The sequence below is a fragment of the Balaenoptera physalus genome (genome assembly GCF_965194825.1).
Source record: "Balaenoptera physalus genome assembly, chromosome: 13".
In the NCBI taxonomy this organism is placed as follows: Eukaryota; Metazoa; Chordata; class Mammalia; order Artiodactyla; family Balaenopteridae; genus Balaenoptera; species Balaenoptera physalus.
Window position 1 is genome coordinate 7,494,057 of NC_138892.1, and position 21,602 is coordinate 7,515,658.

The window sequence follows — 21,602 nt, forward strand, 5'->3', positions numbered from 1 at the left end:
TTTTTAATGTCAACAAGTTATGTATTCTTTTTGACAAAATTTGGAGCCAGGAACTCTGCTAGGATCTAGAGGATTCAAAAGTGAGCAAGAGACAGTCCCTGTCCTCAAGGAACTAGAACTAGTCAAGGAGAAAGAGAAGCAAATTATTACAATAGGGTACATTTGTATTAGTTATCTGTTGCTGCATAACAATCCATGTAATGGATTGAATGGTGACCCTCAAAAAGACATCTCCATGTCTGCTGTGGACTGAATTGCGTCCCCCAGATTCAGATGTTGAAGTCCTAACCCCTAATATGACTGTATTTGGAGATAGGGCCTTTAAGGGGGTAATTAAGTTTAGATGAAGTCATAAGGGTGACGCCCTAATCCAATAGGATTGGAGGCCTTATAAAAAGAGGAAGAGAGAAAGATCTATCTCTCTCTTTATGTACAGGCATTGAGGAAAGGCCATGTGAGGACATAGTGAAAAGGTGACCATCTCTAAGCCAGGAAGAGAGCTCTCACCAGAAACCAAATTAGCCAAAACCTTGATCTTGAACTTCTAGCCTATAGAACTGTGAGAAAATAAATTTCTGTTGTTTAAGCCACCCATGCTGTATTATTTTGTTATAGCAGCTGGAGCAAACTAATGTAACGTCCAAAATCCCCACAACCTGTAAATTACCTTTTTTCCAAAGGATCTTTGCAGTTGTAATTAAGGATCTTGAAATGAAGATATCATCCAGAGTATCCAGTGGGCCCTAAATCCAATGATAACTGTCTTGAGAAGAGACACACAGAGTAAAGGAGGAGGCACTGTAACCACGGAGGCAGAGATTGGAGTGATGGTGCCGCAAGCCAACAAATGCCTGCAGCCACCAGAAGCTGGAAGAGACAAGGAACGGATTGCCCTCTAGAGCCTTTGGTAGCAGTGTAGACCTGCTGACATCTTGATTTCATTCAGACTTCTGGCCTCCAGAACAGAGAGAATAAATTTCAGTTGTTTTAAGCCACCAAGTTTGTGGTAATTTGTTACAGTAGCCATAGAAAACTAACACACCCCAATATTTAGCAGCTTAAAACAACAAACATTTATTACCTCATAGTTTCTGTGGATCAGGAATCCAGGCACGGCTTAGCAAGGTGACCCTGGCTCAAAGTCTCTCATGAGTTTGTACTCATCTCAAGGCTCACTAGGGCCAAAGGATCTGCTTCCAAGTTCACTCAAATGATTGGTGGCGGGATTCATTTCCTCAAAGGCTGCCGGACTGAGGGCCTCACTTTCTTGAGGGCTGTTATCCGTTGGCCGCCTCAGTTCCTTGCCACATGTGCCTTTCCATAAGGCAGTGCACAAAATGGAGGACAGCTTCCCTCAGGGAACAAGCAAGAGAACTGAGAGAAGGTGCCCAAGATGGAAGCTACAGCCTTTGTAACCTGTTCTCAGAAGTGACATTCCATCATTTCTGCTGTATCCTATTCGTTGGAAGTGAGTCACTGGATCCAATCCACACTCGAGGAGAGGAGAATACACAGGGCATGAATACCAGAAGGTAGGGAGCATTGGGAGCCTTCTTAGAGCCTGCCAACCCCAGTATAAGTGCCGTAGTAGTGGCAGGCAACACATAGGAAGAAAAACATCAAAACATTAACTGGGTGATGGGATTATGGATTGTTTTTCCCTTTTTTGTATTTTCTAAACTTTCTTTAATGAGCATGTATGGGTTTGACAATGAATTTAAAAATAGGAAAGCTAAATGAAAGGGAAGAAAGGAAAGAAGTGAGGGAGGATAAAGGAGAGAGGAGGAGAAAACCTGAATTGAATTTTCTGAATTAAATTTGAGTTCTGTGAATCTGCTTCAACCTGCTGAAGCTGTCTACAGAAGTATCACAAGACATAATGCCTTTTAGCTAAGAAGTTTCAGACTTTATTGAAAAAAACAATTAGCTCCAGGATGTCCTGGAGGGTGAGGTGAGGCAAAACAACAAGGATTTAGGGTTGCCAGTGCCTGAGAATTGAAGAGGTAGAAATGGTTTTTCCGTGAAATCTGTTCACGGGCAGCAGAATCCCAGCAGGGCAGATACTCAGTGATCAGCTCCCTTCCTTGTGACCAAAAGCACCTGAATAATAGTGTCCGGTGCAGAGCACCACCCCTCCCACAAGCAGCTGAGGCTATTTGAGCATCCTACCTCAATCAGAATTAGCTTGGAATAGGACAGGACTGAACTATGATAGAAACTTCAGTAAACCCTCCTCTGAGGAACTGGAAAGGGGAGGTGTTAGGAGATGGCATTGGGCTGACCCACATTCCCTGAACCTTCAAAACCATAGAGTAGAAGTAGCTTCTATCCCACCCACAAAGTATCCCAAACCCCAAAAGCGGGGCACTCATAAAACGTGTACCAAAGAAATCAGAACCCCACAGGGCCCAAATAACCAATTTTATTAGAGGTTATTTTATCATCCGCTTTGGGAGCGAGCAGACCACTCTCCTGCCTCCTCTGACGTGTTTTGAGGATTCTGGACCCATCGCCTACTTCCTAGAGCCATGCTGGAGCAGGAAACCCCTCAAATGCTTCGTAAGACCAAACTTTTTGGGGGCTGGTGGATTCCTTGGGGCCCCATGTGGGTTCTCAATTTCCTCAAGTTCTTCTGTTTTGGGAAGAGCAACCCCAGCACCGCAGTGACCTGGTGGCTGACGGTCCCTCTTCAAAGAAGCGTGGACTCTGATGCTGTCCTCCCTTGCACGTGGGTCACCCACTCTGGGAAGCAGGATAGCCTCAGGCTCCCTCACACTCAGGTTGGGGGCTAAGTGCTGGGGCTTGGCCGAGTGTGGGCACCAGGAAATCCTGTTCAAAAAGCTCATGCTCAGCCTTGCTGCAGCAGAGTGCAGACTCCTGTTGGAGCTGAAGGTGTCTGTGGAACAGGAGGAAGGCTGCTGCCCGGCCCCTCTGCCTTCCTCGGGCTCCAGGCTTCCTCTTCTCCTGTGTGTGGGCGGCGGACATTTGAATCTGGGGGGCTCCTGAGATGCGTGCTCCTTCCTCCAGTGGTCTGCCCCAGAGTGTGAGCTCCTCACTGCGCCAGGAGCCCTCTCTGCCATCTGGGAGACCCCTGGCCTGACCATTTGCCTGCCCCCGCTGTTCTCACTGGAGAGTTCTTGGACCCTTTCTTGGCCACACCAGTTACTAGATTCTGCTGCAGGCCTGGGGTTCCTGGGAGCAGTGAGCTTGGCCCTAGGAGGAGACTCTTTCTGGACATCCTGTCGTTCTCTGAGGCCCCCTGGTGGTCTGACTCTCTTAGGCTTTTCAGGATGGATAGAAATGCCCATTGGCTCTGTCTGGTGTGGTCTACGATCCTCCAGAGCTCTGGCCTGCGTAGGAGGTTTTGAGCTTTCCCTTTCTAGGGGCCGAACGCTCTGGGACCTCTCTGGGGACTTAAGGCCTGGACTGGGGTCCTGGGCCCCACAATGCCTTTCCTGCTGCCCCTGCAGCTCACAGGCCTTGTGTAACCCAGGGAGCCTCACCCCCGCAAGGGGCAGTGGGCATGGTGCTAAGAAGCTGAAGCGCAAGTAGGACTCTAGGATCTGCTGGGGGAGGCCCCACTTCAGGTGTGCAATCTTCCGCTGCATAAGGGACTCCAGGAGCAGCAGCTGGCTCTTCTCGAGGACTGGCCACTTCGGCAGGATGGTGAGGGCAGTGGGAAAATCCACCAGAGCTGTGGCAGCTTGCGGGGCTTGGCCACATGAGACAGAGGGGCAGGCAGAGGGCAGGCCCAGGGGAGCAGCCAAAGACTGTGGGTTCCTGAGCTGTCGAGTCAGGCCAGAGGTCTTCCCTGGAACCACTCCTTTGTCCCTTTGTCGGCTTCTCTGGAGTTTAGGTTGGGCCTGCCAGGAGGCTGGAATGACACTGTGCTTCCTGGCAGTGGCCGTGCTCTGGCTGGCCAAATCCTCTCCCTCCCCACTGGCAAGCAGGAAGAGTTCATTCTGGTGGGGGAGAGGCTTCATCTCAGGACAGGGAGCAGAGGCCACAGCCTGTTCCTGGTCCATGGCCCCATATCCAGAGCCAGTGAGGGCTGGGGACCCCTCACCCCCAGAACAGTCAACTCGGAGATTGCCTTTAGCAGCATCCTTTCCTCTGACTTGGCCCTTGTTTCTTCCCCTTAGTACTCGAAGACTTCCAGCATCCTCAGCTCTGCACTTTCTCTGGCTCCCTACATCCTGGATTTCTGCAGCATCCTCATCTTCACCCTTATTCTGGCTTCCTTGCCCTTGTATCTGGATCTCTCCATCGATTTCACTCCTTAACTCTCCCTGAAAATCTCCCCCATGAGCCTGGGTCTCTTTATCATCATCACCTGTGGTCCCTCTCAGGTTTCTCTTCTCTTGGATTTGAAATTCTGCGCCATTCTCACCTCCAATCTGTTCCTGGTTCTTCCACTCTGATGTACAGACATTTCCATTAATCTTACTTTTTAACAGTCTTTGCTTCCCTCCCCTAAGTCTCTGGATCTTTCTACCATCCTCGCTTCCAAACTCTCTCTGGCTTTTCTTCTCCAGTGTTGGATTTTCTGCATCATTCATTCCTCTAGTCTGCTCCCAGTTCCTTCTCCCTGGTGAGTGGCTCTCTCCAATTTCACCATCTAACTGTCCCTCATTCTGTCTCTCAGGTCTCTGGGTCTCTGTACCATCCTCACCTCCAGCTTCTCTCTGGGGTCTCTTCTTTGGTGCCTGAATTTCTGTTTCATTCTCACCTCCCATCTGCTCCTGGTTCTTCCCATCTGACAAATGAGTCTTTTCATCAGTGTCACCTCTTAACTGGCTCTGGTTTTCTTCCCCAGGTGCCCAGGTCTCTGTACCATTCTCAGCTCCAGCTTCTCTCTGGTTTCTCTTCTCTGGAGCTGGAATTTCTGCACCATTCTCACCTCCCATATTCTCCTCTTTCTTCCATTCTGCTGAATGAGTTTCTCCATCAATTTTAATAGCTAATTCTCCCCAATTCTCTGCCTCAGATGCCTGGGTATTTGCACCATCCTTGCCTCTAATGTGTTCCTGATTTTTCCACTTTGGTATGTGAATCCTTCCATTAATTTCACTATTTAACTGATGCTGGTTTTCTTCCACAAGTTCCTGAGTCTCTTTACCATGTTCACCTTTAACGCCTCTCAGGTTTCTCTTCCCTGTTGCCTGGATGTCTGTACTATTCTCACCAACAAACTGCTCCTGGTTCCTCCTTCCTGGTAGATGGGTCTCTACATGAGTTACACCTCTTAAGTGTCTCTGGTTCTCTGCCTTGGGTGCCAGGATATTTGTACCGTCTTCATCTCCGTTCTTTCTCTGGTCTCTCTTCTCCAGTGCCTGAATTTCTGCTCTGTGTTCACCTCCAATCTGGTCCTGATTCCCCCAACATGGTATCTTGAATTCTCTGCCAATTGCACTTGCTACTGGTTTCTGGTCTCCCCAAAATCGTGCCTGGATCACCACCCAATCCTCCTCTCTTATCTCCCTGAGGTTCTTCCTTCTAGATATCTGGCTTTCCCCAGCATCCTCACCTGTTTTCAGGCCTTGATTTCCCCACCCCACTTGAAGTTCATGTCTTAGTTGTTTCTGGATCTCTACCCTAAATACTTGGACCTTCCCAGCTTTCTCACTTCTGTTTTGATCCTGCATCTCCCACCCTGGTGTCTGGATCTCTGTAACATTCTCACTTTGAACGCATTCCTGTTTTCCCCACCCCAGGGCTTGGGTCTCTAGGCCATCCTCTTTTTTCACTTCCCCCAAGTTCTCCCTCCCAGATATCTGGATTTGCACAGCATTCTCACCTCCAACCTGGCCCTTTCTTCTCCTCTCTTCTACCTGAATTTCTATACTAGTATCACCTTTAATCTGGTCTTGTTTTCCCCACCCTGGCAGCTGGGTGTCCCCACCATTCTCAGTTCCAGTCTGGCCCTGCTTCCTCAACCCTTGGGCCTGGGTCTCTCCTTCATCCTCTCCTCTGGCTTCTTTCTTATTCTTCTCAAAAGACTGGGTCTCTATAGCATCCTTATTCCTACTCCTATCCTGGGTCTCCCACATTGGCGTTTGGGTCTCTGCATCAATTTTACATCTTAACTGTTCCTGTTTCTCTCCTCTTCGTGCCTGGGTTTCAGGAAGATTCTCACCTCCAGCATCCCTCTGATTTCTCTTCTGTAGTTTCTGACTTTCAGCTCTATTCTCAACTCCCACCTGGTCTTGATTCTTCCACCATGGTGTCAAGATCTCTCCAACAGCTTTACTTATTACTAGTCTCTGTCTTCCCCACTCCAGGACCTTAGGCTCTGCCTTGTCCTCCATCCCAAAGTTTATTGGGAGTTGCCTTCCAGATGCCTGAATTTCCCAAGCATCCTCTCCTCTGCTCTCTCTCTGGTTCACCCACCCTGGAGCCTGGGTCTCTCTACTATCCTCTCTGCCTAGTGTCCGGTTTTCCCTCCCTGGTGCCCAGGCCTCTCTTGGGCAGCGCCAGGACTTCCAGATGGGCATTCCCACTTGTTGGTTGGAAGGAACAGGTAGGAACTCTCTGGAACAGAACTGCAAACTCTGGGCTGATGGGAGGTTTGGGGGAGAGGCCATGGAGGTGGGGTGGCATCTCATGCCGACAATATGCTCCAGTGGTACCAGTTCTTCCGGGGAGTGGACCAACAGCTGCTCCATCCTTTGGCACACGTCCAGGGCAGGGGGCAGTGGCTTGCAAATCAGGTGAGTCTGGTCATCACTACGACACCAGGGTACCTGCCACGCTTCCCAAGAACTGTCCTGAGGTAGCATACAGGTGCTTGAAAAGGAGGTGGTGCAAAAGAGGTGTTCCAAAGGTGTGGAGGCATCCCAAGGTAAACCTTGACCTGGGTGCTGACAAGAAAGCAGAGACTGGGTCCATGAATCCTGGAGGCTCCTCCAGTGTTCCCCTCTCTTATTTTGGGCCCGTTGTTGGGCATCCAGGCCCCTGAACTTGCCAGGACTGAAGAAGAATTCAGGGGTCAGCCTGAAACAAGTGTCATGTCTCATGGAGGGCACTGCCCACTCCTGCGGTGGCACCTGTAGGTGAGAACAGAGAAGCAAAATCTTTGCATTCACATTATCTCATTTAATCCTCAGAGCAGGATTGTAATCCCCATTATCCAGATGAGGATGCTGGGGCTCAGGAATGGGGAGTCAGTTCTCTTAGGGAAAACAGTATTCATTCAAGAAAGAAAGATAAAGAGTTTACTCCAGGCCAGGCACTGTTCTAGGTGCTGGAACAGTATGAACAAAACAGACAAAGTCTTTGTTGGGAGTTGTCTTTTAGACATGGAAGACACAATAACTAAGTATACAACATAATGTTAGGTGTTGAAAAGTGTTTTGTTGGGTTTTTTTTTGGCCACGCTGCATGACATGAGGGATCTTAGTTCCCCGACCAGGGATCAGACCCGTGCCCCCTGCAGTGGAAGTGTGGAGTCTTAATCACTGGACTGTCAGGGAAGTGCCCTTGAAAAGTGTTCTGATGGAAATAAAAGCAGAGTGGGAATGGGGTTAGCTCCTTTAGACATATTGGTCAGAGGAGGCCTCTCAGAGGAGGTGACATTTGAATGGAGACCTGAATGAAGCAAGGGACAAACCAAGTGACATCTGAGGAAAGAGCATTGTAGGCAGAGGAGACATAAGTGCAAAGGCCCTGAGGCTGGAACTGGGTCATTTGTATAAGAACAGCTAGGAGGCCTGTGTGGCCAGAATGGAATGAGTGAGTGATGAAGAGAGAGCTAGGAGATGAGGTCAGAGAGGAATGCAGGGCAGATTATTCTGAGCCTCGGAGTTGTGGTTAGGAGTTGGATTTTATTCTGAGTTTGACTGGAAGTGTATCCATCAGAGCCATTGCAGAGTCTTGAGTGGCAAAGTCCTGTGATCTGTTTTTTTTTAAAGTTTGTTCTTCCTCATGAGCATAATGTTAGGCTTAAGCCAGGTGCAAAAAAAAACTTACTGTATGATTCCATACAGACAAAACTAGTCTATGCTATTAGAAATCAGCACAGTTGTGTCTGCAAGCTTCTGGGCTGCTGGTAGTGGTCTGTTTCTTTTTTTTTTTAAAGATTTTCTTATTTTTTTAAAATTTTTATTGTTATTTATTTATTTTTGGCTGTGTTGGGTCTTTGTTGCTGCGTGCAGTCTTTCTCTAGTTGCGGCGAGCGGGGGCTACTCTTCATTGCAGTGGCTTCTCTTGTCGTGGAGCACAGGATCTAGGCGTGCGGGCTTCAGTAGTTGTGGCATGTGGGCTCAGTAGTTGTGGCTCACGGGCTTAGTTGCTCCGTGGCATGTGGGATCTTCCCGGACCAGGGCTCGAACCTGTGTCCCCTGCCTTGGCAGGCAGATTCTTTTTTTTTTTTTTTTTTAATAAATTTATTTATTTATTTATTTATTTTTGGCTGTGTTGGGTCTTCGTTTCTGTGCGAGGGTTTTCTCCAGTTGCGGCGAGCGGGGGCCACTCTTCATCGCGGTGCACGGGCCTCTCACTGTCGCGGCCTCTCTTGTTGCGGAGCACAGGCTCCAGACGCGCAGGCTCAGTAGTTGTGGCTCACGGGCTTAGTTGCTCCACGGCATGTGGGATCTTCCCAGACCAGGGCTCGAACCCGTGTCCCCTGCATTGGCAGGCAGATTCTCAACCACTGCGCCACCAGGGAAGCCCTGGCAGGCAGATTCTTAACCACTGCGCCACCAGGGAAGTCCAGTGGTCTGTTTCTTAATCAAGTGCTGCACCTGGATGTGTTCAGTTTGCAAAAATTCATTGATCTATACACTTATAATCTGTGTATGTGTATTCCCTTGGATTAACATTTTTTTAAATATAAATTTATTTATTTATTTATTTTTGGCTGTGTTGGGTCTTCGTTGCTTCATGCAGGCTTTCTCTAGTTGCATCGAGTGGGGGCTACTCTTTGTTGCAGTGCGTGGGCTTCTCATTGTCGTGGCTTCTCTTGTTGCGGAGCACGGGCTCTAGGCGCACAGGCTTCAGTGGTTGCAGCACGCGGGCTCAGTAGTTGTGGCTCGCGGGCTCTAGAGTACAGGCTCAGTAGTTGTGGTGCATAGGCTCAGTTGCTCCACGGCATGTGGGAGCTTCCCGGACCAGGGCTCGAACCCGTGTCCCCTGCATTGGCAGGCAGATTCTTAACGACTGTGCCACCAGGGAAGTCTGGATTAACATTTTTAAAAAGAGAAAGAAGAAGTTCATTCTGTTGGCTGCGTGGAGCACTGATGATGGTTGGGTGAGAGAGAAGGCAGGAACCAGGCAGAAGGCAGTACCTACAATCCAGGTGAGCCCTGAGGGTGGCTTTGCCCAGGAGGGTGAGGTGAAGTTTTAAGAAGTGATCAGATTCGAGATATGGGTTGCAAGTAGAGCCCATAGGACTTGCAGGTGGATTGATCATGAGGAGTGAGGGAGAGAGAAGTCCAGGGTGACCGCTGGGTTTGGGGCAAGATAATGCTCTTCCTGACCAGTCTGAGTTCATCTCTGATACACAGGGCATAGAACAGGGTCCTTATAACAAATAACTGAGACAATCATGGTGTTGAGGGAAGGAGGTGTGTGGGATCCCCTCACCTTGATGACCTTCCTCATGCTGGAGTGGGTCCTGGTGACCTGGTGCCACTAGTGCTGGACCTGCCGGATCAGAAAGAGGCAGAGGACAAGCAGGTTGCCGCAGTACCAAGCGTCCCTGCAGCTGCGATCCTCGGAGAGCAGGCCCCGCACTGGCTCCCACTCAGGGCCCTGGAACGGCCCCACCACGGCACAGGCGCCCAGGAGGGGCAGCAGCATGACACAGCTTAGGTCAGGCAGGTGGTGTTCAGGAGTTGTAGGGCAGGACTGGTGTGGCTGACCCAGCCACTTCAGGGCGGGGTAGCCCCTGCCTCATAGCACCCTCGTCACTAAGGCCACCTCACAAAGGCTCCCGATGCTGCAGCCTCAGCTCCAGCTGCTGCACCTGGCACCAGAGCTGGATAACAGGCCCTCAGTACAGGTGAGGACAACATCAGGGAACTGCCCAAAAGGAACTAAGAGGAAGAAGAATTTGTTTTAAACATCCTGACCTCTGGAATGGAGAGATTAAGTTCCCCCGTGTATGATGGAGGGATGGAAACTGCAGTCTGCTTGATTTCTTTCTTCCTGTTCGATACTTTCATCCATTTGTCCATCAGCCTATCCAATATCAAACATTTAATGAACACTGTATTGAATGTGTGTTCTTGTTTAACCACCCAGCATATCCTGATTTTTTGTTGGGGGATTACTTTCCCATCCCAGGATCACTGTTTGTAGGAGTATAAATGCTACCCTGGAGACTTTCACCCAAAGGTTATATTCAAAATATTGAATTACAGAGCAGGCAGTGTCATCAGCCAATCAGAATGGGGCACGCCTTAACCCTTTAATACCTGGGTTGTAAGTGGCCCCTGGGGTCCCGGTAGAAGGGCATCACCTATTTACCAACCAGTTGGGAAGTATTTCTCTATTTTAAGAACCCAGGGACTTCCCTGGTGGCATAGTGGTTAAGAATCTGACTGCCAGTGCAGGGCACACAGGTTCGAGCCCTGGGCCGGGAAGATCCACATGCCGCGGAGCAAATAAGCCTGCGTGCCACAACTACTGAGCCCACGTGCCTAGAGCCCGCGAGCCACAACTACTGAGCCCGCATGCCACAACTACTGAAGCCCGCGTGCCTAGAGCCCGTGCTCCGCAACAAGAGAAGCCATCACAGGGAGCAGCACATCCACTGCAACGAACAGTAGCCCCCGCTTCACCGCAACTAGAGAAAGCCCATGCGCAGCAACAAAGACCCAGTGCAGCCAAAAATAAATAAATAAAATAAATAAATTTTTTAAAAAAAGAACCCAATATACCACACAATGTATCTTGGTTAAATGTTACCCCAGCTTATACCTGATACTCTTTCACAGGCCCAGGACAGCCAAGGAGTGGAGGTGTGACCTAAGTTTGGCTAATTGGGCTCTCTCTTCCAGGGCTCTATCAAGGTAGGGATAGGAAGCTGGTAACAAAAAAAGAAAAGCAGACCATGGCAGCTAGAAACTGGCCCAGCTCTATCAGTTAGGCCTGATGTTGCTAGGAGCTGGCCTGACACTCATAGCTGAGCCTTGGTGTTCTCCTGTTGAACATAAAATACTTCATAGAGTGTCAGCATCAGACAAAACCACTCTAACTGTGATAATCAAGACAAAAACAAGACCACTCTTTAGTCATGTATGAACACAGACAAAAGCATGAACATTGTCAAAACCACAAAAATAACCAAACATCTCACTATCCTGGCTAATATCTATTTTATTACCAATTATAGCTTTAGCCTCACTTCATTCCTTCCACCTTGTAGATAAGATTTATTAGGATGCCCAATCATAGAATTACTCACACTTTCTGATAGTGTCTAATCCAGAGCAAACCCCATTTCCTTGAACCCTCCTGAAATCATTTGACACAAGCCCAAATCCTATAGTAAATCCAAACACCCTCTTACTGAGAAGTGCCACAGTTCCCCATGGTATGTGTTCTCCCTTGTTGCAATGAGTAATAACACTGTAGAGGTGTGTTCCTGGTGGTCTTTAGCTAAATTTAGGACAGTGGCGTAAGATTTTATGTCTGGTCCTGCTCTCACAACCAGCTCCCCTTGAACCTCCAGGCTCCACTGCAGAGTCTTTTCCCAGATCCCTTTTTGCTTGCTTGCCACCAAAGATCCCTAAGTGAAAGAAGAACTTCCTTTGGATCAGGCACAGTGCCAAAAGATAGATATCCAAAGTGTCCAAGGCATCTACCAGCCCTGCTCTCATAAAGCTCTCAGTATGGTTGGAAAGGCAAACATTGAATAAAGACAGAGTTGACGAGGGCTACAAAGGGCAAGTACAGGGGGCTTGTGGGTGCATCCAGCAGGGGTAATTACTTGGTCTGGATGATCAGGGAGGCTTCACTGAAGAGGTGATGAACACTAAGCAGAACAGTGGAGCACATCACATCACTCCCAAAAGAGGGTGATGGATGGGCTTGGGGAGATTGGGGTGAGCTCAGGGTAGAAAAAGAAGGTGGGTGGGGCTGTAACATGCGGATGGGGGTGGGTACTGGTGGGGAGAGGCCTAGTAAGTCATGGCAAGGATTTAGCGTTTTAAGCACAGAACTGTGGTAAAAGACAAATTTCTAAGACAAATTGATTCTGAGCATATGTTAACATTTATCAACTAACTAGCAAGGGGAATAGCAAGATACAAGAGGGTGGGCTAGTTCTGTGAGAACATGGAAACTGAGTTATTATATAGTTGGGAAACAATTAATTAGGTAGAGTGTAGAGTCTCATTACTCATGGTCATAAAAACATCAAGCCCCTATCAGTCATTACTAGGAGATCTGGGATATAATGGTCCAAGATGCCAGGTAGGCCAAATAACAACCAGACATTATTATAAAGGATATCAAAAAAGCAAATGATAATGACACATCTATGACTGTAAACTGGAATAATAAGGTTTCATTCTCCCACAGTGGTAGCTGATAGGTCCAATTAATACGGAAATATGAAACAGGATCTGAGAAAGATGAGGAGCAGGGTTCTACTCTTTTTCTAAAATATCTATTTATTTATGTATTTGGCTGTGCCAGGTCTTAGTTGCGGCATGCAGGATCTTCGTTGTGGCATGCAGGACTGTAGCTGCAGCTTAGTTGCTGCACGCGGGATGTGGGATCTTTTTTTAGTTGCGGCATGCCAACTCTTAATTGCAGCGGGTGGGATCTAGTTCCCTGACTAGGGATCGAACCCAGGCCCCCTGCATTGGGAGTGTGGAGTCTTAGCCACTGGACCACCAGGGAAGTCCCCACAGGTTCTACTCTTAAACAGGAGCCATCAGTGGGAATTTCTTAATTTGGAGACAAAATTTATTTTTTGACAAGTGATAGATATGCATGGATGAAGTTTGATGGGGTAATTTTTCATGTAATAAATGTTCAGTCCTGGAGCCACTTCAAACCTATCTGGCTGGGTTTTCAAGCAGAGCAACCAGATGTGGTGGAAGTAACCCAAGCCGATAGCCAAAAATCCCAGGGTCCAGTTCTGGCTCTGCCACTGCCTCATTCTGTGACTGTGGACAAGCAGCTTCCCCTCTCTGGGCCTCAGTATCTGTAAAATGAAGGGGTTGCACTGCGTGATTCCTAAGGGTCCTGCTAGGTCTCTACTTCTAGGTTTCCAAAGGAAATAACTGGAACTGGCCCACTATGGTCTAGTTTTAGCTAGATCCAAATGGTCCCAATAGGGAATTCCCAGGCAGTCCAGTGCTTAGGACTCTGCACTTTCACTGCCGAGGCAATCCCTGGTTGGGGAACTAAGATCCTGTAAGCCGAGCAGCGTGGCCAAAACAACAACAGCAACAATGTCAAAATGGTCCCAAGATATGCCTGGCATCATGTGAAGAGAGATGAGTAAGGGCCATAAGAATCCAGGAGGACCTCTTGGAAGTGGTGAGGCATGAACCTAGCCTTAAAAAATGGAGATTTGGAGCAGCATAGGGAAAAAAGCACCATGCTAAGCCAGAAGAAATTGGGTGTCCTAGACATCTCCAAACTCAACCTGACAAACTCAACCCCCATCCTCAAACCTGCTGTTCTTCTTGAATTCCCTACTCAACGGATTCCATTTCTGGTGGACTCCACCAGCACCAGAAAATTTAACAAAGACATCTGAATATGAAGGAAAACATTTAGGATTACCTATCATTATCTCCATACCATTCCTTTACCAGTGTAGAGTCAAAAAGATGATTTTAAAAGCACAAAAATGTGCTAAAAGATAAACTAGCAATGGAATGAAGACACCCTTGAAAATCTTTGTTTTGGTGTGTTATTTTTTGAATGTTTAACTCACTGTTTCGGCCAATAATTTATGGTAGTATAACAGCAAAAACAGCAAAATACGGTCCCTCGCCCAAAACTGGCGTCATTCCCCGCTGGTGCCTTTAAGGGGCGTGACCCCTCTGGTGACGCCACTTCCGCTTCCTGCCGCACGCTGCCATTTCCACTTCTACCCTGCGATTTGCCTCATCGGTGCGGGCTGCAGCTCTGACGTCGCCTGTGCTCCTTGAAGAGTGACGATACCACGGAACCGGAGCCATGGTGAGTGCGTGCTCCTGGCTGAAGGGCTGGGAAGTGGGAGACGGGGTTCCGTTCTCTCACTAGCTTGTCGGGGGTTTAGAACGTGCGCCGTCTCGTCCGCCCGGCTCGGGCGGCCGCGTAGCGCCAAGCACTGTCTTCTCTCCCGGCCCGAGGTTAGAAGTCTAGAGGCCTCAGGGTCTCAGGTGCTGTGCTGGGGCTTCTTTCCGCATTTTGTGCTCCTGGCCGAAAGCCTCCCGTGAGCAGAGGGGGCATGGCCCAACCTGGGAGAAAGAGACAAACCCACGTAGGAGAGAGTCGAAAGCTGGATGGATGGGGAAACTTGGCTCCATCGGTTTTCTTTTTCTTTTGGGGGGATCGCTAGAGTATGGGGTGGAGCCCTGGATTTGGATCAGCCCTCCCCTACCCCGCTTTCCCCATTGCTGATGTTCAGGAGAGGGAGCTCTCCATGGGTCTGCGCGCCTAGTGCCTGCCGCGAGTTACACGTGCCAGGGATTAAAGTGGCCTTTGGCGTTTGGGGGCTGTGCGGAACGTGGAGTGAACCCCAGCCTGGAATGCAGGAAAGACTCTTCCTGCGAGGCGGTAGCCTCTGAAATCAGAAGTGCTGGTAGCAGCACGTGCGGCTCCTCTAAAACTCTTCTTGGTGGTCTCCAACTTTTTAGTCAGATCTTGTGGCCTGGTAGCTAGTTTTGGTTGGCACTTAGTAAGGAGGGAAGAGTTTACAAAACACTGATTTCCGTAATGAGGTTTAATCCTTTTAACGGATTTTGGATCCCAGCGGGTATCTCCCCGACTGCCCGCCCCGCCCCCATTTTGAAGCTGGTACGTGGCTGAGCCTAGAATTTCAATCTTCTAAACCAGTGCTCATCTTTCGCAGTGCCGTGGAAAGTTTTGGAATCGGTTGGTATCAGTTTCAATGCATTTAATAGACCTAACGCTTGGTATGGAGAGAGTGAGCATGCATTATTTGTTGTTAAATCAAAACCTTGCAGGTTTTGGCTGTCTGGTGTATGGGGAAATCAAACGCATCAAGCTACGGGTTACAGTTGCCTACCAGTAAGATTTCATTCATTCATTCATTCAGTTAGCCCTTGGAAAAAATAAAAGGTGAATAAATACACACTAAGCAAATTTCAGTTGCTATTTATAAGGTGGTTTGGTTTTAAAGTTGAGTGGAGTTTTTGTTGTTGACTTTTATTAAACCAATAAAGTGACTCTTCTTTGATCGTGTTGGATCTCCTGAAGTCTCCCCTTTTGTGCATTTTATGTTTATTAAGAGTTGAGAATCCTAATGTCCAGAGATGGGCTATTGGCAACTGCAATAAAAATATCTGGCATTTTAAAAAGTATATTTATGAGGAGTGATAGGAATAAAAGTGTTGCTGGAACATTTATTGTTTAAGAGGAGGGTGAAATTATTGATGAGCATTAGATTTTGACAGACATAGGTTGTGATTTCTCAGATAGCCACCAAAAGAATACAGATAAATAACTCCAAATCACTAGAGGGGAAAATAGTGGGGAGAAAAAACTAAAAGGAAGGAAAGGGGGAAAAGGAAACCGAACAGGTGGGACAAATAGAAGGCACAAAAGAAGGGAGATTTGGACCTAATATATCAATACATAAATAAATATAGGAAGGGACTAAATGCTTCAGTTAAAAGACAGGTTGAAGTAAAAAGAATGGGAAAAAAAATCAGTAAGATAGTGTCTAAAAAATAAGGTACAAGTAAAGTGAAAATGACATAATTACAAGAAGAAATAGACAAATATGCAATTATATAGCATTTAATTGATCGTGAAGCCAAAACATCAGTGTGGAAATAGAAGATTTGAACAGCACTATGAATAAACTTGATCTAGTGGTCGTAGTGAAACCAGTGAATACTTTACCCATCAATTATAGAAGACACTTCTCAAGCAGAGAACATTTATGAAAATTGGCCACCTACTGGGTCATAAAGCAAGTTAAACAAATCTTAAAAGACTGATAATAATATAGACCATGGTCTCCCAACCAAAATACAAATGACTTAGAAACAAAGTGTTTGGAAAGAAGATATAAAGAACTCGTGGGTCAAATTGAAAATATATAAGGGAAATTTGAAAACAACTGAACAATAATGAAAATACCAAATATGAGAGTATGTAGGGTACAAATGAAGTACTGGAACCTAAAATGCTGGGTGAGGGAGAAATAACATGAAAAGTCCCTTCTGGTGAGATTAATCAAGAAAATAGCAAAAAGTTATAAATAAGGAGTAACAAACTTGCAGGAGACATAATTTGCAAACATTGAAAAGAAAGGATATTATGAACAATGTGATATCTATATAGAAATTTAGATGAAATGAACAAATACCTCAAAAAATAGAATCAAAACCAATTCAAGTAGAAATAGGACGGCTGAATAATAGTAAAGAAACTAAGTTAATATACTGTATGTTAATTATAACTCAAGAAAAACTAAAGTTTGACATGAAAAAACTTTACACCTACTTTTAAAAATAGCTTTATTGAGATAACTTGCATACCATAAAGTTCCACTCTAAAAGTGTATAACTCAATGGTAATCATTTTTATAATGTATAGAAATATCAAATAATGGTGTTGTGTTTTGCACCTGGAACTAACACAATATTGTGGTCAATTATACATTAATTTTAAAAAACAAAACCAAAACAAGGTGGTAGTAGAAAAAAAGTGTATAACTCAGTGGGTTTTCTTATATTTACAGAATTGTGCAACCATCATAAGAAAATCTTAAAATTGGTTTTATCTCAGGAGTGTAAAAGTGGTTTACCATTAGAAAAACTTTAAAAATAAAGGAGAAAAGTCTAATTCATCCAACTCAGTACAAAAAACATGACAGAATTCAACATCAACTTATTTATAACAGAAGAAATTCTTAGTATACTACGGAATAGAGTGAATTTTCTTAAGCTGAAATATCTTAAGAGTAAGTCTAAAAGATATTAAAACTTTTGGAGAAATTACAAAGCTTTATTTAAAAGCACTAAAGGTAGATATATATGTTTAAATGGGTTGACAGATTCTGTATCCTAAAGGTGTCTTACCCTAATCGGGATTACTTCAAATCTACAAATCAGTCCCAGCAGGCTTTTTTTGTACACCTTGAAAAAGCTGATTCTAGAATGTATGAAGAGAGCAAATAATTAGAGGTCTCCTCCAGCCCTTGCCTAATTCCTCACCACCCTGGGACCATAACAAATTCACCCAGTGCGATGTGTTGGTATCAGGGAACAGGCATCTTCGTGCAATCAGGTTATTGACGCCACTTCCCCTGACGTCACTTCCTGCTCTTCTGGGGGTGGGTCCTTTCTTTGTCCTTGCGGCATCAGGCAGGAGACCGCGGAGGCGGACTCAATGGTGAGTGTTCCCACTGGGCCATCACCCATGGGTCACCACCTAGAACCGCGGTGCCGCGGCTACGTGCCGCGGTCCAGCTTCCAAACCCAGGGTTAGACGGCACCGCTGCGGGCGAACTGCTCGGTGCTCAGGAATGGTAACGTGGGCTGCACCCGGGTTGTGTCTATAATAAAATATATGCTTGTAAAAAGAATCACAGGGAAAACAAATGAGAAATTAATAAAAATGGTTAAAGTCGAGAGGTGAAGATGGGGTAGAAGGAATGGAATAGGGCAGGCACCACCCAATTTGTTCCCTACGTGTGTTATTTTGAAACGGATCCATTGAGGTAGCATTTTATCCATAGGTATTTCAGTATGTGACTATAAAATAAGGATTTTCAACAACTGCAATGCCACTACAATACCCCAAAATTTAATAATTCTTTAATATCAAATATCTAGTATTAGAATCAAAGGCTGGGACTTCCCTGGTGATCCAGTGGTTAAGACTCCACAGCTTCCACTGCAGGGGGCGTGGGTTCGATCCCTGGTCGGGGAACTAAGATCCCGAATGCCCTGCGGTGCGGCCAAAAAAAAAGAATCGAAGGCTGGATCAGATTTTTTCTTAGCTCTCCGCCCATGCCCCCCCACCCCAGGACGGCTTGATCACAGATGTTTTGTTAAGAGGGGCAGTGGTCACATGGTATTTTTTGTGATGTTGGTAGCTATTAAAATCAATGTCTGTATCCATTAATTTGGATTAAATTAGTATGGGTTGCAAGTTGGTGCTATTTAATTGTATCATTCTTTCTTTATTAGGTGGAATACAGGAGAAACTTATCCTCTGCTATTTGGTTACCTAGTAACACAGTCTGTATAGGAAAGGCAGGATAAATGCTCCACAGTTTACCTTTACCAGTTTTCAAAACTGACTGTGGAACCATGTAGATGTTTTATATATTTTGAAGAATTTTTTAAAAAAGCAAACTAAATACGAAGGAGCCCTAATTGTATATCAAATTGATAACCACAGGAAAAAAATAATTTGAGTAACTTTTGAATATAATACTCTGGACGACTTTAGTCAGATATATTCTAAGAATAAAAAGAAATGTTGACCTTGGTGGGTTTATAGTTGGTGGAGGTAGTATTGGTATAGCAATTCTGAAACAATTTTATATGTATTGTAGGGTAGAATAAATGAAAAAATATTTTGATGTTTTAGAAACCGGGATTCTTACTGAAAACAGAAGAAGATTCAAATATTGAAGGGAATAGAGGGAACTTTGTGCTAGGTTTCTATAAATTATACCTTAGTTTAGATTTAGTAAATTCAGGGTGGAATATTGAAATCCAAATTTAGAGATTACCCCATGTGACTGAAATGGGTACTGAGCCATGGAAGCCTGTAATCATTTGCAATAATATTAGCAAGCATTAGGCTAAAGAGGCAAAAATACATAAGCTTTAGTATATATTATTGGATTATGTAATTACTATTTTTTTTTCTTGAGCCTAATATTTTCATTTTTCTAAGTTGAGAGTGGGCAGGGCAGTGTCAAATTAAATGTGTGTGTTTGGGGGAGGGCGGAGCAGGGAAGCTGACCATTGTCTCTCTCAATTGTTGATTGAAGTATTTTGTGACTTGTCTGGAACAACTTCTAGTTCAGTTTGACTCATGCTTTGATTCCCCCCCCATAGACTGAGGCTGATGTAAATCCAAAGGCCTACCCTCTTGCAGATGCCCACCTCACCAAGAAACTATTGGACCTCGTTCAGCAGTCATGTAACTACAAGCAGCTTCGAAAAGGAGCCAATGAGGGTAAGGCAACCAGAGAGTGCTCCAGGAAGAGTGCTAAAGGCACTGTCCCTGTGTGGGGTCTCTGGACTAGATTTCCAGTATGGAAAGAGGGCTGGATGCTCTTGATTAGGCCCAACATGAGGACCTAAGAGCAGCAGAGTGTGGCCCTTGGGCTAGCACTGGGTCACAGAGATAAGCAATCAGGAATAAGCATTTGAACAATGCTGTGGTGCATTGAACTTGCTCGGTGAGTTGCATGTGGTATGAGCTTTCCAGAAGTATAGATCGTGGCAGATTGGGATGGTAAGACCCTGATCCTTGATCAGAGTTTGAGAAGTGCTGCATTGCACTGCTTCGTGCTGGTGGAGGTTGTGTGAAAGCTTTTCGAGTCAACCAGGGAAGGGGTGGTGGTGACTTGGATGAGTGTGGTAGCAGAGGACAGGAAAGAAGGGCTCTGATTTAGGATGTGTTTGGACAGAATTGATGGGTTTGATGTAGGGTTTGAGAAAGGCATTGGGGATAAGTAATTGGTGCTTGGCTCCCTATCACTTCCCAAGGCCACTATGGGGCACAGAATTGCTTAGTCCTGGAAGTTTTGCCCAGTTTTCTTGCACCTGTTTCTTTTCCTTGGAAATTGCTTTGTTGTTGCTTCCCTGCCCCAACCCCACATCACCTATTGGCCTCATGTTCTTCCCTCTACAGCCACCAAAACCCTCAACAGAGGCATCTCTGAGTTCATTGTGATGGCTGCAGACGCCGAGCCCCTGGAGATCATCCTGCACCTCCCACTGCTGTGTGAGGACAAGAATGTGCCCTACGTGTTTGTGCGCTCCAAGCAGGCCCTGGGGCGAGCCTGTGGGGTCTCCAGGCCTGTCATCGCCTGTTCTGTCACCATCAAAGAAGGCTCACAACTGAAGCAGCAGATCCAATCCATCCAACAGTCCATTGAAAGGCTCTTAGTCTAAACAGGTGGCCTCTGCCACACTCCGTGCTGCTAACTCCTACCCCAGGGGTTATGTATCGTTTGTCTGTTAGCATATAGTATTTCCAGCTACCTTCTATTGTTATAAAATATTGTAGTGCTTAATTTGGTTTTTGTATTTTTGTATTGTTTTTGTCTTGTTTTTAGGTTGTCATCTCCTCCCCAGCCTCTCCTGTAATCTCCACTTCCACTCTCTCTCTGCCATCTTATCCTCCCTTTTGGAAAATGCATGCCCAGAACAGGTGGAAGCAGGGTGGTTGACACCATTCAAAGGCAGGGAAGAGCCAAGGTAGAGATTTGGTTCCAGCTTTCAGGTGCCAACTTCCTACTGTGCGGGGCATGATGGAAGTAAACACTGTCCACTTTGTATCCCTTGTGCCCAGCATACAGGATTGTGTTTGAATAATCAAGGGGTTTCCTTTGCTCTCTAGGGCATTATGTATCATTTGGGGAGGAAGCATGTATTCTGTGAGGTTGTTGGGTGTATGTCCCAAGAGTCAGTTTCTGATGTACCCCTGCTGTTTGCTTTTGGTAATATATTTCCCCCCAACTCCCACCTATGCCTCTGAGGGTGGCAGGGCAGCAACATACCAAAGAGATATGCTGCAAAATTCCAGAGGCGCCTTGGTGAGTGAGACATGGGACAGTTTACCTAGGTCTTGAAGGTGTGGCAAGAGGTTCTGGAATGGAGGATTCTGGGCCAGTCATGGAGAACTGGGAGCTACAGCAGAGATGATGGAATTCAAGGGAACATCCTTGCTTTGGTGAATGGAGATTTCTTCAGTACACTTGGTACCAGCTCTGAGAGCCCTTACCCCTGCCTATTTCCTGCCGTGATGTGGGTCAGATGTATGTATTCTCTGTCACAGCAGAAGGACAGTGCTAATGTGTCATTCTTGTGAGCATCCTAATAAAGAACACATATATTCGTACTCCAGTTTAAAGAAAGTGTGATTCTTGTTAGGAGTCCGGCTAATACTTGAATGAAGCATTAGAATGGTTACTAGTTTCTTGAACTTTTCACCAAGAAGGTGTGGAAAAGCCATTACCTCCACCAGATGGTTTCTGGTAGTTCAAAATGTCTTGTTCAGTCATTGCGGTGTTGCTGTCACTCTAGAGCAGTATTTCTCAACCTCAGCTGCCCTGTATGTTGTAGTGTTTAACAGCCTCCCTGGCCTTTACCCACTAGATGTCACTAGCAACCTTCCCCCTCTCCCCAGACATTGCCAAATGTTCCCTGGTGGCAAAGTCACACCTGGTTGAGAATCATTGTTGCAGGACTAGGGCTCCTAGTAGTCCTCCACAC

General features: G+C 46.2%; 2 protein-coding genes across 4 annotated transcripts; one reads left to right on the top strand and one right to left on the bottom strand.

Annotated features, from left to right (window-relative positions):
* Positions 1-2,502: 2,502 nt before the first annotated feature.
* On the bottom strand, positions 2,503-13,913 carry LOC309641305 (uncharacterized protein). The gene is given in 3 exon segments (XM_082421157.1): positions 2,503-7,073; positions 9,583-9,630; positions 9,634-13,913. Coding segments are annotated over 3 exon segments (4,773 nt in total). The 5' UTR covers positions 9,799-13,913; the 3' UTR covers positions 2,503-2,513.
* Positions 13,914-14,019: 106 nt separating this feature from the next.
* Positions 14,020-21,228, top strand: SNU13 (small nuclear ribonucleoprotein 13). 3 transcript variants are annotated; one of them, XM_082420742.1, is made up of 3 exons: positions 14,020-14,145; positions 19,215-19,335; positions 20,017-21,228. In XM_082420742.1, exons 1-3 carry the CDS (start codon positions 14,143-14,145, stop codon positions 20,277-20,279), a joined length of 387 nt encoding a protein of 128 aa, XP_082276868.1. In that variant the 5' UTR covers positions 14,020-14,142; the 3' UTR covers positions 20,280-21,228. The 3 variants fall into 3 exon arrangements, with proteins under 3 accessions (XP_082276868.1, XP_082276869.1, XP_082276870.1); XM_082420743.1 differs by lacking the exon at positions 14,020-14,145 and adding an exon at positions 17,445-17,532; XM_082420744.1 differs by lacking the exon at positions 14,020-14,145 and adding an exon at positions 17,531-17,668.
* The last annotated feature ends 374 nt before the right edge of the window (positions 21,229-21,602 follow it).

Coding starts and splice junctions, on each gene's coding strand:
- SNU13 (XM_082420742.1), top strand. Junction 19,336..20,016: donor TCGAAAAGGAGCCAATGAGG/GTAAGGCAACCA, acceptor TTCCCTCTACAG/CCACCAAAACCCTCAACAGA.